Here is a 15729-nt window from a genome sequence, read left to right as displayed (position 1 = left end):
CGGCTTTCTCCTGCCTCCCTAATCTACCACCAATAGATTTCATGTCACCCACATACATCTCTTTTGATTGTAATGCATAAAATAAGGTGCAAAACTGCCATTCTCCAGAGCATTATCTCAATCCGTTGAGATTTTGCTCCCGGCAATTGTTGACAGTTTGGCTCAAATAAACTCACAAAAGTTCTTCACAGTTTTGAATGTTTTTTAAGTTGACACAACAAAAGCGAAACAAAAACACTAAGAAGGAAGCATTTCACAGACATTATGTTGACCCAAAGAAGCAAGAGCCAGAAGAATACACACAGTAAGATCTTCCTTTTAAGATGGTCTAGAACAGGCGAAGGAGGCCATGACTTCATGGTGATAGTAGTCAGAAAAGAGGCTGGTGGAGGGGTCTCCGCTATTGGCTGGATAGTGATGTGAGGGAAGCTGAAGCGATGGAAATATTCTGAATCTTGATCTGGGTTGTGTTAACACAGGTGTATAGGTATGTAAAAACCCCATCAAGCTGCATACTTATGATTTATGCAACTTATTATACATTACACCTCAATCAAAGATAACAATAACCTAATAATAATGCTGATGACCAACTAAGGACCCTAATTCCACCGCCTCGAAGTTACTGGTTCACAAAACCACTAAGACCGCAGCGAAAGCATTTTTGGAAATGACAACGCAAGGCTTATGAGGAAGGAGTTAGTTCCGAGGTGGCTCTCGGGACTGGCCGTAGTCTGTCCGCACGCTGACACTGTGTGCGGAGAATGTCCAGTGGGAAGGACAATGCCCGGCCCAGCCCAAGCGAAGGTGGAGACGTGACTGCCTCCGAAAGGGGGGCAGCACCCCACCCCTACCGCGCTCCTGCGGAGAGCCCCGCCCGCACGACGGGAGAGAAGCCAGCCAATCAATAGCCTGCCCGATTGAGGGTCATTCGATGAAGGGTCTCCGTCACCTAAGCTGACCACGCGCCTCCAATGAGCGAGCTGCCCGCTGAGCTGCCCAATAAGCAGCGGCCTTACGTCCGGCGCCGGCTCCCCGGCTCCGCAGCGTTTCCGCAGTCAAGGTTCCACTCGGAATACCGGTCGGCTCCCTGCCAGCCAATCACCGAAGCGCCCCTGGACTTACAGCCAATAGCTGTCCTCCTCCCTGCGCCGGGCCGTGACGGTTGGCGCTGAGCTCCGGCAACCTGAGGTAGGCAGGGGCGGATTGGCGCAGGCGGTGTCCAATGGGCGGTGCGCGTGAGGCGGGGGGGCCAATGAGCACGGCGGGGGCGGGGCGGACACTGTGGCGGGCGGCTGTGAGGAGCGGCCGGTGGCTGCCGGTGGCGGTGACGGCGGCAGGCGGCCATGGCAGAGGCGGAGGCAGGCGGCGACGACGCCCGCTGCGTGCGGCTGAACGCCGAGCGGGCCCAGGCGCTGCTGGCCGACGTGGACACGCTGCTGTTCGACTGCGACGGCGTGCTGTGGCGCGGCGAGACGGCCGTGCCTGGCGCGCCGGAGACCCTAACGGCGCTGCGGGCCCGTGGCAAACGCCTCGGCTTCATCACCAACAACAGCAGCAAGACCCGTGAGGCCTACGCCGAGAAGCTGCGGCGCCTGGGCTTCGGCGGCCCCGCGGGACCCGGCGACAGCCCTGAGGTCTTCGGCACGGCCTACTGCACCGCGCTCTACCTGCGCCAGCGCCTGACCGGCTCTCCGGCCCCCAAGGCCTACGTGCTGGGCAGCGCAGCGCTGGCCGCGGAGCTGGAGGCCGTGGGCGTCGCCTGCGTGGGCGTGGGGCCGGATCCCCTGCAGGGCGACGGCCCTGGCGCCTGGCTGGACGTGCCGCTCGAGCCCGACGTGCGCGCCGTCGTGGTGGGCTTCGACCCGCACTTCAGCTACATGAAGCTCACCAAGGCCGTGCGTTACTTGCAGCAGCCCAGCTGCCTGCTCGTGGGCACCAACATGGACAACCGGCTCCCCCTCGAGAACGGCCGCTTCATCGCGGGTCCGTGCGCCCCGGGGCAGGAGGTTGGCGGGTGGCGGCGGGCCCCTCCAGCCCTCTGACCTCGGGCGCTCTCCTCCCCTCCCCTCTCCGCCCCTCAGGTACCGGTTGTCTGGTCCGAGCCGTGGAGATGGCCGCTGAGCGCCAGGCCGACATTATAGGGAAGCCCAGCCGCTTCATCTTCGACTGCGTGTCCCAGGAGTACGGCATCAACCCCGAGCGCACCGTCATGGTGGGAGATCGCCTGGACACAGACATCCTCCTGGGCGTCTCCTGTGGCCTAAAGACCATCCTCACCCTCACTGGAGTCTCCTCTCTAAGAGATGTGAAGAGTAATCAGGAAAGTGACTGCATGTCTAAAAGGAAAATGGTCCCTGACTTCTATGTTGACAGCATAGCCGACCTTTTGCCTGCCCTTCAAGGTTAAAGATTTAGCGTCTTTAATCTACAGAATAAAAAAAAAAAATTGAAAACCACTTAACCAAATTAATAGGTGGGGCTTAAGCACTTGCTCAGCTAGGTGGCTTTAAAGGTTATACTTGGAGTTAAGCAAAGGCACTAGTTAACCTTGGAAGTAAAGGTTTGGGGTGATTTTGTTACAGGTGTTTATAATTTAAGATGCACTTTTTTTTTCTCTTTAAGAGAGGGAAGGAGAGAAACATCAATTTGCTGTTATTTATGCATTGATTGGTTGCTTCTTGGATGTGCCCTGACTGGGGATCGAACCCACAACCTTGGCATATCAGGACAACCCTCTTACCAACTGAGCTACCTGGCCAGGGCCTAAGATGCACTTTTAAACTTGGAGGGCATTGTGGGAGTTCTGGGCTTTGGTTGCCATTGGCAAGAGCAGGCTTCACATCTGTCCAGAATTCAGATAACCTAAGGGCCTGCTGATGGGACTGAGGTAGGTCTAGGGGTGTCACATATTTTATTGAAATTTTTATTCAGGGATCAAGTCCTCTTGTAGGGCAAAGGGGAGAAGGGACTGATTATTTTGACTATCAGGAGAAATGTACAAACCAACCCAAGGCCCCATGGGTGGGGTCATCAGCAGAGGAGCTTGCTGCTGTATTCCAGCTCCTCACCTGCATGGTGGGATGGAGGATGGGGTGGTCCTCTGGTAGTGTCTCCCTGTCTTTGGGGTGTGGAGAGCTGTCCTCACCACCGCCACTCCACATTTCCTTACAAACCACTCTGCCATATTGAGTGTTGTGTTTCAGATGCTCAGGGCTGCTGCTCCTCATACATGGTCGTGCAGCTCTGTAAACTCACCCCAGCTAAACCACAGTTTTCTCAAATGTGCATTTAAACCCAAGTGACATGGAGTGAGCATATTGTTGGCTGAGTAGCCAGAAGGACATGGGTGCCTTTGCTGAACTTTGGCCTGCTGTGTAGGGAGCTCAGAGTAGCATTGTTATAAAAAAATTATTTTTTTAAACTTTTGAACAACTTTGTCAAGGGGTGGAATTGAATCATAAGCATGTTAATAGCTGTGCTCAGTCTTGTAGGGCAAATCCCACCGAAGAAATCTCCAGGCCCCGCAGTGAGCAGCAGGGCTAAAGTCATATGCAGGCCAAGGAATGCCTGTTATCCAGGGTGCCCTCTGGGTGGGAGAAGAAAGAAGTGTCCCCAAGAACAGGAAAATGGTTCCTACAAAGCATCCAGCCTCTTCCTGTCCTCCCATACCTTTGGTTGTGTGGGGGTTAGATGCCAATGGTCCGTGAGGCCAAATATCTTGGCTCTGAAGTCCTTGGTCAGTGGCCAGCTGGAGGACTGGCAGGGTTCACCAGCTAGCCACGGGTTCTTGGTAGGGAGCCCTGGCCTTTTCTGCCCGTTCCCTAAGTTGCTGACCTTTGGGAACAGGCCTGATAAGCAGACTTTCCAGCTGCACTTGTAGGGTAGAGCCTGGGAAGCTGTTCCTTTGGGCCGACTCCTTCCCGGGGCCTTGCTCTGCACCCAGTGGTGTCTGCCTACAACCTGTGGCTTCTCTCCTAATCCCAGAGTTACAACACTCTTTTACTCCTTTCTCTGAGAGTTCCCAGTAGTGAAGGGTGTCCTGAGCCTTTAGCTCTCCCAGGCTTGGAGTGTCTGGGGGTTGGACTCTGCCAACAACAGCAGGGCAGCCGGTGCCTGTGAGGTTGGTGGTGCTGACGTTGGCTCTGCAAGGTCGGCTCAAGGTGGGTCTGGATATTGAGCAGGCCTATCAGGGCGTTGTCACCCACACCAGGAGCACACAGCAGGTGCGGCAGCCAGCGACACCTTCCTCTTCTGCGCCCCATCTCTGCCCTTATTGCACTGTGTGAACTCAAATGCACATTAAACTCTCAAACCCATGCTGACTAGCGTTCCTTGTTCTCGTCTTGACAGCAGCCTTCACACACAGGCTGCAGCTGTCTAGCCTTCATGTGGGTATGGGGCGGGAGGACTTAGTTGAAGGATCTTCAATTCCAGAGCTGGAAACAACCCCAGGTTCATAACAGGACAGGTTCTGAAGATCCAGGAAAAATGAAGCACAAAGCAAAACCAGAGTAGGAAAGGGCTCCTGGTAAGGGCACCCATGTTGTGAAAGCTGCCTGGGGAGTCCTGCCTGTTGCAATCCAGTGTTAGATGACTGGAAATGCAAGCTAGGAGCCAGGGCCATAGCACAGTTAGAGAAAAGCTATGCTGGTCAGGGCAGAGGCTGGTGGACACAAGGCTGACCTAACCATCTCGGTGCAAAGGAGGTTCGAGTAGTCTACCTTTTCTGCAGCAGAGCTTCCTGGAAGCCATCCTGGTGTGGGGCACATTCTCTGGGATGCTACCCAACCCAAAATTGCAGGGGTTGGGAAGTGGCTGGGGTTTATGGGGAGGGAAGTAGGATGGCAGTGCAAAATACCAACCTTTCATAACATAGACATTTATTGATGGTTTGCTATGTGCCAGGCCTTGTGCCCAGCCCTAGGAATCTGGAGGTAACCCAGGAGACTAGTAACAGGCCTCTTTAGGAAAAGTTAATCTGCCCCCAACAAGACAAAGCTGCTCTTGCCAGGCCTGAGCTGCCCTCCCTGCTATTCAGCAGGTCTTGATTTCCACAATGGCCATGCTCTCATGCCCTACCAGGTTTGTGCTCTCAGGTTAGTACAGGCCAGGTGTGAGGAGAGCCAGGCACGGTGACAAGCTCATCCCCCTCCCCCAGGTGGAGGGGAGAGGGCTGTCTTGGCTCAGGTAGCTGGGCTGGGGAGGAGGCAGGAGGGGAGGGGGCCAGGACGGTTTGGCTTATCAGAGGCTCCTGAGGTTTTCCTGGCTGACTCCAAGGAGTGGCAGACAATCAGTGCATTGTCACCAGGGCTGCATCATGGAGCAGGGGAGCTGCTGTGCAGAGGATCCTAGGCCTGGGCCTATCAGGGTGAGTGCCTCCCATCACCCAGTGCCCTCTCCTGGGACAAAGACCCAGGGCATGCCCTGAGCAGGGGACAAGAGGGCAACACCCATCACCCACACCTCCTCAACCCCTATCTTCCCTGAGCCAGTCTGCTCCAAGCCCCACTGACTGCAGTGTGCCCTCAGGTGAAGACCAGACCCTGCCATGGGGGCTGGAGAGCCCTGGGCCTGCTGCTGCTGTTGCTGGCATTGGCCACTGCTGGGGCTGTCACTGGAGGGCTTTTTGGCTTTGCTCACAGCCCTCCCAAGGTGAGCCTCCTCAGGACCTGGGCACACTAGGAAGGGGGAGGAAAGGCCAGCACATCCAGCCCTCCAATGAATCCAGGGCTTAGAGCTGAGCTTACAGGGAGAGGACAAAGGCGTGGAGGGGTCAGAAGCCTTGAAGAAGGGCTGGGGAAAGAGGGTGAGGGAGCCCTAGCCTGCCCAGCTGAGCTCTGGCTTCCCACCCAGCCACTGCTACAGATGCTCCGTCTGACCCGCCCGAGCCCCAGGGTGTACCAGTTCAACCAAACTGCCCAGGTGGACGTGGCCGGGAATGTGGCAACCATCAGGGTGACCCCGACTCAGAGTAACCACAGCTGGGCGGTGCTGTTCGATGGGCAGAGCGTGAGTTGACTGGTGGGGAGGGGGAGGGGGTCACTGCCTAAAGGTGGTCAGATGGACTTTCCTTACCTGCCTGCCTCCCCAGGACTGTGTCTGTTACCGACCTGCAGAGCACCGGGCCTGCTTCCTCCACCCAATGGAGCCCAGAGATCGCAAGACCCTGCAGCTGCTGGTGAACACCTCAAAGGTGAGCGGCCTCCATACTCGCATGGTCAGGCTTTCCAGGCCATGGGCCAGACAAAGGGTCCTGTGTACCGCCTGGGCCCGGGGTGGGCTGGGGCTCTGGTTTCAGGGGAACAGAAGCTCTATCTTCCCTTTGCTGAGACTGCTGACAAGAACTGAGGGCGTGGCTGGCACAGTGCTGGCATGTCCAGAGATTCATGGGCCCTGCCCAGCCAAAGGCAGTGCAAGTATCCCTGGCCCAAGGCCCACCGGAGCCTTCTCTGCAGACCCAGGGGTCTAACAGCCCCAGCCAGGAGACCCACTACGCTCAGGAGCTGCTGGCCGTGCTTGGGAGCCGTGAGGTGGACCCTGCCCAAGTGGGGGCTTCAGTGCGGCACTTTTGCTCAAAGATCCCCATTTACTGGGCCCGTCGAGCAGAGGGTGAGTCGGGGCAGCTATGGGGAGAGGCCTGGGCTCCCATGGACATTCTGGGAGAGGGAGAGGAACTCTTTTGGGGTTCATTAAGGCCCTTCCCCACAGGGCCCCGGAGGCAGCGGCTGATCTATCTATGCATCGACATCTGCTTCCCAAGCAACATCTGTGTGTCAGTCTGCTTTTATTACCTCCCAGACTGAACTCCCAGCCCACCAACCAGCCAGCTGGACGGCCCTATCATCAGTGCCATGGAAGGCGGCCACCAGCAGGGGCTAATAAACCCCTCCACCTGGCCGTGATGGTGTTTTCTGTGGTCTCGGGACATGTAATGGGTGGGGAGGGGGGAAAGCACTGGCTTGGGGGTGGGCAGCAGCCAGGCTGCTTGGGTCAGCCTCCTGAGCCCTGTCACATCCAGATAAGCAACCAGGGACTAAGAGAGCCCTCAGCAGACCAGCTTGGCCCATCTAGGCTGGCCAAGGGGGCCAGGGCAGTCAGTCAGGTCCAGCTAGCCCAAGCTGGTAGAGGCTAGCCCGAGGAAGGGTCCGCTCTGACATGGCAGCTGAACAGTCACATCAGCCAGTGCTGCCTGATGGCTGCCTGCAATCCCAGGGGGGCACAGGCTAGCCCAGCACACTGTCATTGAAGGCCAAGCAGACCACGGCTTTCTGGTGGCCGCCGTATTCTCTCTTGATCTCTCCCGTCTCCACACACCAAAGCCGGGCCAGGTTGTCAGAGGAAGCTATGGGGAGGGAGGACATGGGTATCAGCTCAGGATTCGGCCCCACACTGGAGGCTGGCTCCCAGGTAGCAGGGAAGCCGCAGGAAGCACCACTGGGCTAGCAAGGCAGGGAGGCAGGGTAGGTGGGACTCACCCGTGACAATGTACTGGGAGTCCCCAGAGAAGGCGCAGCCCCACATCCAGCCTCGGGATGACTCTCCGGGGTTGCTGCTCTTGATGCTTAGCTCCGTCATCAGGGAGAAGTTGGACGTCCTCCAAATCTTGCACGTCTGGTCAGCTGAGCAGGTGGCGAGGAGCCTAGGGGTGGGTATGAGCATGGTGGGTGTGTCATCAGCAATCACTCCAACCTTGCATCCCCTTGCCATCCACCAAGCAGTCCCAGATCCATCAAGCCCCCAACCCAGTCAGGTCCCTTCCTCCCCATAGCCATGGAGAACTCCTGGTCCACCGGGCCCTGCACACACGTGGAGTCTGGGCTGAAGCGGCACTGCAGGGCGTAGCGGGTGTGTGCTGGGATCTTGGTCTTGGGGATGAGTTGTGTCACCTCATCGCCAATGCCCCCCGTCAGATTCCAGACATAGCAGTTCCCCTGCAGGGTAGGAGGAAAGTCATGAGGGGACCAGAACCTCCAGTCTGACACATGGGGATGGATGCCCTAGCAGGTAGACCCAGATCCAGGGGCTGCCATCCCACACCATGGCTGTGCACAGGGGGTCTGGGGGCCAGGGACATGTTGCAGGCACATCAAGTCCTGCCTGCAGAGAGCCCCTGGAGGCCTGGCCCCAATCAAGGGCTACACCTGGTGGGCTGAGAGCAAGAGAGGCTATATCTAGCCTTCCTGATGCTGCTGGCCAATCAGAATGTGAAGAATGAGATGGGCCAATGGTTAGAGCATTGGCCTGCATCCTGAAAGGTCACAGGTTCAACTCTGGTTCAAGGGCACACACCTAGGTTGGAGGTCTGATCCCCGCCCCCAGTCAGGGTGAGTGTGGGAGACAACCAGCTCATGTGTCTGTCACATCATGTTTCTCTCTCCTCTTCCCTCCAATCCCTCCCCCCACCACATCCTCCCTGCCTTCTACTTTCTAAAATCAATGGAAAAAATATCCTCATTCCTTGGGTGAGGATTAAAAAAAATGAGATGAGAGGAGGGCACCCGCAGTATCTTGAGGCCCTGATAAGGAGCCAGGGTCGTCATGGGATTTATTCAGGGAACAATGGGATCAGGCTGGTTCTACTGAAGAATGCCCTGGTGGTAGAAAGAGAATGGATCGGGGTGAGGGGGGTCAGAGGGAGGCCACAGAGAAGGGGAGGCAAGGGAAACTTGTGTCAGGAAATGGGGTAAGTGGGACAGTAAGAGATTCAGGAGATGGGAACTGTTGGGACTACAGCAGGAAACGAGGTGGCTTCTTGACTTTGGTGACTGGGTTGGAGCTGGAGTACAGGAGGGGAAAGCAGAACTGTGGGGTAAGGGAGACACCTGCAGGGAATAAAGGAGATAAGGGGCTGGGTGCTGAGTTGGTCTCCCCCACTGCACCCACCCCAGGACTCACAGTGCTGTTTACTGCTGCCATGTAGCTGGCATCTGGATCAATGTGGGCAGATGTGATGGAGACCTCAGGCTCAGGGATCAACTGCTCATTGTGGTCAGTTTTTAAGTCCCAGATGTGGATAGCGCCGCTCTGGTCACCCACAATGAGTTCTGCCTGGGGTGCAAGGGAGGTGAGATAAGGCAGGACCCCTATCCCCCAAAGCCCCAGGGTGCCCAGACCTGTGCATACCCCTCACCTGGTTGGGGTGCAGGCACACACAGTTAATGGGTGCGTTCACCTGGAAGATCCGCTGACACTGCAGGTTGCGGGACCTTTGGGGTGGGAGACAAATACTGTAGGAGATGCTGTTGGTGCCCCACCCAGATGCCCTTTCCCAGGCCATTTATCCTAGTCCCTCTGCTGAGAAGAACTACCCCACAGGAAATACTTAGGAGGCTCACACTCACCAGGGGCAGTCTGAAGCCAATGATTGACTCAAAAGGGACATAAAGGCCAGTCCCTGCCTCAAGGCAGGACTTGCTCTTTGATGCAATTTATTCTCCAGAGTTCCCTGTGGGACAGGTTGAGACTGGACTCATCTTTGTGTGGCTTTATCTCTTCTCTAACCTGCTTTCCTCATTGCTCTCAATAAATCACCCACATAGCAAACCCTGTCTCGGCTTCTGCTGAGAGGGAACCCGACCTAAGTCACTCTCCAGTTTGACCCTCATTCCCATACACCCAGAACCCCTACATATCCAGGCAGCTGGCCCTCCTGCCTGGCATCCACACCTGAGGTCCCAGATCCGGGCAGTGCAGTCCTCCCCACCCGTGTACATCCAGCGGCCATCCTCATGGAAGCCCACAGACGCGATGTTTTTATTGACCCCGTCATAGCTGATGATGGGGTTGGGGTTATTGGAGTTGAGATCATACATGCGGATGTGCTGGTAACCTGTGGGCATAGACCAAACTGAGGTTTGGCTGTGTCTAGATCAAACCACCAAGAGGTTAGGGGTCAGGTTGAGGGTACAGGTACCTGCAGCAGCAATCATACTGCGGTCAGGCGTGATTTCCAGTGCATTCACCTGCTATGTATGCTAAGGATGATGACCAGCAGAGCCCTGGAGTCAGGAGCCCTCAAGGCCTCCACCATCTGGCTCAGCTGCTGCTGTATTCTCCCCACCCCAGGCTGCTATCCCCACCAGGAGTCCTGTCCAGCACCACCCTCCCCGCCTTCCCAGCAGAGGATACAGAGTCCTGGTGCTGCACCGTGCGAGTGCAGATCCCGCTGTGGGCCTGCCAAAACCGCACGGTGTGGTCATAGCCCGCAGTAGCCAAGATGACCGGGTCACTGCCCACAGTGCCTGGGGATGTGTTCATGTTGTGGCTGCTTGGAAGACTCAGCAGGGATCAAAGGTCAGAGGATCTGGAAAATAGAAAGGTGAGTATAACCCTGTATGTCCTAAACCAGCGATTTTCCATCTTTTACAGCTCATGGCACACATAAACTAAATACTAAAATTCTGCGGCACACCAAAAAATATTTTTGCTGATCTGACACACACACAAAAAGTTATAATTCTGATTCATTCACACTGAAGGCCTACTGTTGTGTTGGCTGTTGTCATTTTTAAATTTGACAATCTAAGGAAAAAGAGGTCAGTGTCCCGGACTAAATGGGAATTGCATGTTTTAAAAATTCTTGCGGCACACCGGTTGAAAATCGCTGTCCTAAACAGAGTATAGGTCCACTCGGAGAGAAATAGACATCATTCCCATTTTAGAGATGGAGAAACTGAGGCACGGAGAGGTTTAGGGACACGCCCGGCAACCGGCAAGGGGCAGCCTCCCAGCTCTACGGCGCGCTCCCGCGCCGGCCCCACAGACACGCCGCGGACGCCGCCACCCGCAGGGGCAGTTCGCCCGACGCCACTCTGCCGCAGGGAGGGGTCGCGCGTGCGCAAGGCAGCAGGCGGGCCGACGGGAAAGCCGAGTGCTGCGACTGCGCATGCGTAGCAGGCCAGCGGCTAGACCTGATGTGAGGGGCCCTCGGTGGCGGGGTCCTGGCGCTCCCTGGCTCTCTGCCGGCCGGCCGGGCTCCGTCCCACTGGGCCAGCTTCCTCCGGGCGCGCTCTCCGGGCCACACAGCAGCTGCTTTCTAGCCCTCGTGCCGCGACCTCAATCCCGTACAGGCGCCTCGGCGCTCCGCCGCAGTCCAGGACGGCGAGTGGGGCAGGAGTGAGTCGATAGAGCCTGAGGCCGAGCGTAGAGTTATCGATGGGCCGCTAGGGCGACACCACGGCCGTGCGGGGGTGGGTGGGACGAGACCAAAGTTCTGCTGCCGCGGAGCCAGTCCCTCCCTGGGAGAACCAGCGGAGGTCTCGGTGCTGGCCGGCGGCGAGGGGTAGGTGGACGAAGTAGTGGCCTCAGCCTTCTCCTCACTCGAGCACCCCACCCTTGTGGCCCTCGTTTTCCGTGCTCGGGCCCCGAGGCCGGGTCGCGCAGTCCCGTCCACCCCCTACTCGCCATGCCGGGGTAGGATTCCCAGGTAAATTACGGGACGCTTAGTGACATGTGAATTTCAGATGAGCAGCAATAACTTAAAAAAAAAGTCCCAAATATTGCATGAGATAAACTAAAAAGTTATTCGTTGCTTACCTGAAATTCAGATGTAACTAGGCGTCCTGTAGTTTTATTCGCTAAATCTGGCAACCCTAGTCCGGGCACTCACAGGGCTTTGTAGCCCCATCCTCCATTCCCCTAACTCAGCCCAGTGATCCCTCCAAAACTGGGGTCCCTCATACTTTTATTTTCCATCCTCTCCCCCCCCACACACACACACACTCCAGGCACGTGGTCTCACCCCTTTTCACAGAAAAACAGCCCTTAAGACAGGCTCTCCCACTGTTTGTGCCCACCAGGCTCAAAACGCAGCTGCACCTCCATCCCCTTCCTCATCTGGCCCTTGTACCAAGGCCGCCCCTCCAGCCCATCCACCCAGGCTCTGGGTCCCAGGAACCTTCCTTCGTGTACCTTCCCCACCTCCCCTTCTTCCTTCTCCCCAGACTTTAACGTCCATAAAACAACCCAAAACTCCACTTCCAGCCAGCACTCTCTCCTTCAAAGAGCTGTCTTCAGAGCCTTGCTGGTTCCACATTCTCGCTTCCCACTCCTCTTGCTGTCAGGACTTTTATTCCCAGCGATCCAGTTAAAATGTCACAAGGTCACTGCCCTTCTCATGCTGCCAAACCCAGTCGATACTTTTCTTTCTGGATCTTGACACGTTTACACAGTAGTTGACAGCACTGCTCGGGAAAAGCTCCTGTTGCCCAGCTTCTTGTCCAGGCACTCAGTCTCTTTCTTTGTCCCTAAGGCTGGTGCCTTCCAGAGTTTTTGTCTCTGCACACCACCCTGTCCCTGGGGTCTCCAGGGCTTCTAGTACCACCATCCCTCCTCCCGGGTCTCCAGCTCAGGTCTAGCACCCCGTGAGACACTCCCTGGAAGGCCCCACGGACATCTCTACTTTTCACAGCCAAGACAATTCACTATGGACCTACTCCTCTGTGAGCAGTGGCTACCTGGGTGTTACAACTAGTTACGATCCAGATGCATCCCCTACCCACTCTCCCACAACATTCTGGCCTGCCTTCCCACACCACTCGGGCCCCCCTTCAAGCTATCCTACACATTGCAAAACTGTCTCTTAAAAACCCAAGTCTGAGCCCTGTTAAAAGCCTTCAGGAATTTCCTGTCACCCTCCAGACTCCTGGGTCTGGCCTCTACAGACCCACCAGCTTTCGCCCTCTCTCGGCTCCATAAGCCACTTGCTCTATGCTCCATCTGGCCAGAGCAGATGGTTTGCCACCACACTCTCCCTTCTGAACCTTTCCCCACACCTAGGATGCTTTCCCCTCCACCGCTTTACCTACTGAACTCCTGGTTTTCAGCACCTTTCATAGCATTTTGAGGGCTTATTCTGTGTGAGGCGTTACGCTGTTTTTGTTTTAATTGAGGTGAGATTCACATAATATGAAATTACCTTTTTTCAAAATTTGTGACATTTAGTACATTAAAAAGGCGTGCAGCTACCACTTCTATCTAGTTCCAGAATATTTTCATCACCCCAAAAGAAAACCACATATCCATTATGCAATCACTCATCATTCCCCACCCCCACCCCCCTCAACTCCCCCAGCTCTTGGCAACTACCAATCAATCTACTTTCTGTCTCTATGGACTTGCCTATTCTGGATATTTCTTTTTTCTTTTTAAATTTTTCATTTCCATTTCTCCGCCTCTCCCCTTTAAGCATCAGCTTGTTCCTAGTGTGCTTCTGTTTTGTTTATTCATTTGTTTTGTTTTTAGGTTCAACATGTAAGTGAAATCATAGGGTATTTATCTTTCTTGTCTGGTTTATTTCACTTAGCATAATGCCCTCTAGGTCCAACCATGTTATTGCAAATGGCAGGATCTCATAATTTTTATGGCTGAGTAATATTCCATTATGTATATATACCAGATCTTCATTATCCATTTCTCTATTGGTGGACATCTATGTTACTTCCATACGTTGGCTATTACTAGTAATGCTGCAGTGAACATAGGGGTGCATATATCTTTCAAATTAGTGTTTTTGTTTTCTTCAGGTAAATACCCAGAAGTGGATTTGCTGGATTGTATGGCACCTCTATTTTTAATTTTTTGAGGGATCTCCATACTGTTTTCCATAGCGGCTGTACTAGTTTACAGTCCCATCAGCAGTATATGTGGGTTCCCTTTTTCCACATACTCACCAACATTTGTTGTTTATTGATGATAGCCATTGTGATAGGTGTGAGGTGATATCTCATTGTGGTTTTGATTTTAATTTCTCTGATCATTAGTGATGTTGAGCATCTTTTCATATATCTGTTGGCCATCTGTATGTTCTGTTTTTGAGAAATGTTTATTCAGGTCCTCTGCCCATTTTTAAAAATTTTTATTTTTCCATTAAAGTTGACATTCAATATTATTTTGTACTAGAGGCCCCGTGCATGAAATTCATGCACTGGGGGAGGGGGGTGCGTCCCTCAGCCCGGCCTGTACCCTCTCACAGTCCGGGACTCCTCGCTCCTTACCACCTGCCTGCTCGCTGCTCCTGTCCACTGGGCTTGCTGCTCCTTAGTGCTGCCATGGAGGCGGGAGAGGCTCTCGCCGCCACCGCCACTCTGCTCACCAGCCATGAGCCCAGCTGACCACCATGGGAGCACACTGACCACCAGGGGGCAGCTCCTGTTTTGAGCGTCTGCCCCCTGGTGGTCAGTGCACATCATAGTGAGTGACCGGTTGTTCTGTCCATTCCACCAGAACGGTCGCTTAGGCTTTTATTATACAAATTAGTTTCAGGTGTTCAGCATAGTGATTAAACAGTCATATACTTCATAAAGTGATCACCCCAATATTTCAAGTTCCCACCTGGTACCATACATAGCTATTACAATATTATTGACTATATTATGTATGCTGTACTTTTATATCCCTGTGACTATTTTGTAACTGTAGTTTATTTTTGTTGCTTTTGTTGTTGTTTTTATTGTTGTTTTTGTTGCTGTTCTTAATCCTCACCTGAGGATATTTTTCCATTGACTCTTTTATTTAGAGAGAGTGGAAGGGATGGGGAGAGACAGAGAGAAAAACATCGATTGGTTCCCTCCTGCACGCACCCTGATAAGGGCCAGGGATTGAGCCTGCAACCAAGGTATGTGCCTTTGCTGGAATTGAACCTGGGAGACTTCAGTCTGAGGGCCCATGCTCTACCCACTGAACCAACTGACTAGGGCCCAATTTGTACTTTTTAATCCTTTTACTTTGTTCACCCACCTCTGCCCATTTTTTAAATTGGATTTTTTTGGTGTTAAGTTGTATGAGTGCCTTATATATTTTGGATATTAACCTTTTGTGAGATGTGTCATTTGTGAATATCTCCTGCCATTCAGTAGATTATCTTTTTATTTTATTGATGGTTTCCTTCACTGTGCAAAAACTTCTTAGTGTGATGTAATCCCTTTTTTCTCTTTTTTCCCCTTGTTTGAAGAGACATATCCAAAAAGATACTGCTAAGAGTGATGTCCAGCACAGCCGGTGTGGCTGGGTGGTTGAGCGTCAACCTATGAACCAGGAGGTCACGATTCGATTCCCAGTCAGGCACATGCCTGGGTTGTGGGCTTGATCCCCATTAGAGGGCATGCAGGAGGTAGCCGGTCAATGATTCTCATCATTGATGTTTCTATTTCTCTTTCTCCCTTTCTCTCTGAAATCAATAAAAAATATATATATATTTTTAAAAAGAGTAATGTTCAAGAGATTACTGCCTATGTTTCCTTCTAGGGCAGTGGTTCTCAACCTTGGCTGCACATTAGAATCACCTGGGAATCTTTTTAAAATCCTGATTTCTGGGCCCCATCCTCCAGAAATTCTGTTTCTTTGTTACTAATGTTGTGGCCCCACCCCATAACAAAGAAACAGAATTTTCAGAGGATGAGGCCCAGAAATCAGGATTTTAAAAAGATTCCCAGGTGATTTTAATATGCAGCCAAGGTAGAGAACCACTGTACTAGGAGATTTTGGTTTCAGGTCTTACATTTAAGTCTTTAATCCATTTTGAGTTTATTTTATACTAGAGGCCCGGTGCACGAATTTGTGCATGGGTGGGGTCCCTTGGCCTGGCTGGCGACTGGGGCCGGGGTTGTCTCGCCCAGTCCCTATTGGGGCGATCAGGGCTGGCCAGCTCGGGGAAGAACCGCAGGAGGTTGGTTAGCTGGCCTTCTTGATCGGGGCTGATGGGGGGGCCAGCCGGCTGCGGGGAGGAAC

The 15729-nt window shown here is 53.8% G+C and overlaps 3 protein-coding genes across 5 annotated transcripts; 2 read left to right on the top strand and 1 right to left on the bottom strand.

The window, feature by feature from the left end:
- The first annotated feature begins 1268 nt into the window (after positions 1–1268).
- Positions 1269–4319, top strand: PGP (phosphoglycolate phosphatase). Its single transcript, XM_059692765.1, has 2 exons — positions 1269–1986; positions 2085–4319. The coding sequence occupies exons 1-2, from the start codon at positions 1347–1349 to the stop codon at positions 2408–2410; spliced, it is 966 nt and encodes a 321-aa protein (XP_059548748.1). The 5' UTR covers positions 1269–1346; the 3' UTR covers positions 2411–4319.
- Positions 4320–4866: 547 nt separating this feature from the next.
- MLST8 (MTOR associated protein, LST8 homolog) lies at positions 4867–11124 on the bottom strand. Of its 2 annotated transcripts, none has more exons than XM_059692763.1 (9): positions 10914–11124; positions 10132–10306; positions 9917–9968; positions 9670–9832; positions 9134–9209; positions 8899–9051; positions 7810–7934; positions 7479–7642; positions 4867–7345 (listed from the first exon to the last, which is right to left on the bottom strand). In XM_059692763.1, the coding sequence occupies exons 2-9, from the start codon at positions 10258–10260 to the stop codon at positions 7227–7229; spliced, it is 981 nt and encodes a 326-aa protein (XP_059548746.1). In that variant the 5' UTR covers positions 10261–10306; positions 10914–11124; the 3' UTR covers positions 4867–7226. The 2 variants fall into 2 exon arrangements, with proteins under 2 accessions (XP_059548746.1, XP_059548747.1); XM_059692764.1 differs by lacking the exon at positions 10914–11124 and adding an exon at positions 10594–10852.
- Positions 5246–6901, top strand: BRICD5 (BRICHOS domain containing 5). Of its 2 annotated transcripts, XM_059692767.1 has the most exons (6): positions 5246–5371; positions 5533–5655; positions 5857–6012; positions 6095–6196; positions 6459–6612; positions 6712–6901. In XM_059692767.1, the coding sequence occupies exons 1-6, from the start codon at positions 5321–5323 to the stop codon at positions 6804–6806; spliced, it is 681 nt and encodes a 226-aa protein (XP_059548750.1). In that variant the 5' UTR covers positions 5246–5320; the 3' UTR covers positions 6807–6901. The 2 variants fall into 2 exon arrangements, with proteins under 2 accessions (XP_059548750.1, XP_059548749.1); XM_059692766.1 differs by having other exon boundaries at positions 6459–6901.
- Positions 11125–15729: the final 4605 nt, after the last annotated feature.

The sequence above is a fragment of the Myotis daubentonii genome, chromosome 4 (genome assembly GCF_963259705.1).
Source record: "Myotis daubentonii chromosome 4, mMyoDau2.1, whole genome shotgun sequence".
NCBI classification, from domain to species: Eukaryota; Metazoa; Chordata; class Mammalia; order Chiroptera; family Vespertilionidae; genus Myotis; species Myotis daubentonii.
The sequence above is the reverse complement of the archived record's forward strand: the minus strand, read 5'-3'. Positions and strand labels throughout refer to the sequence as shown.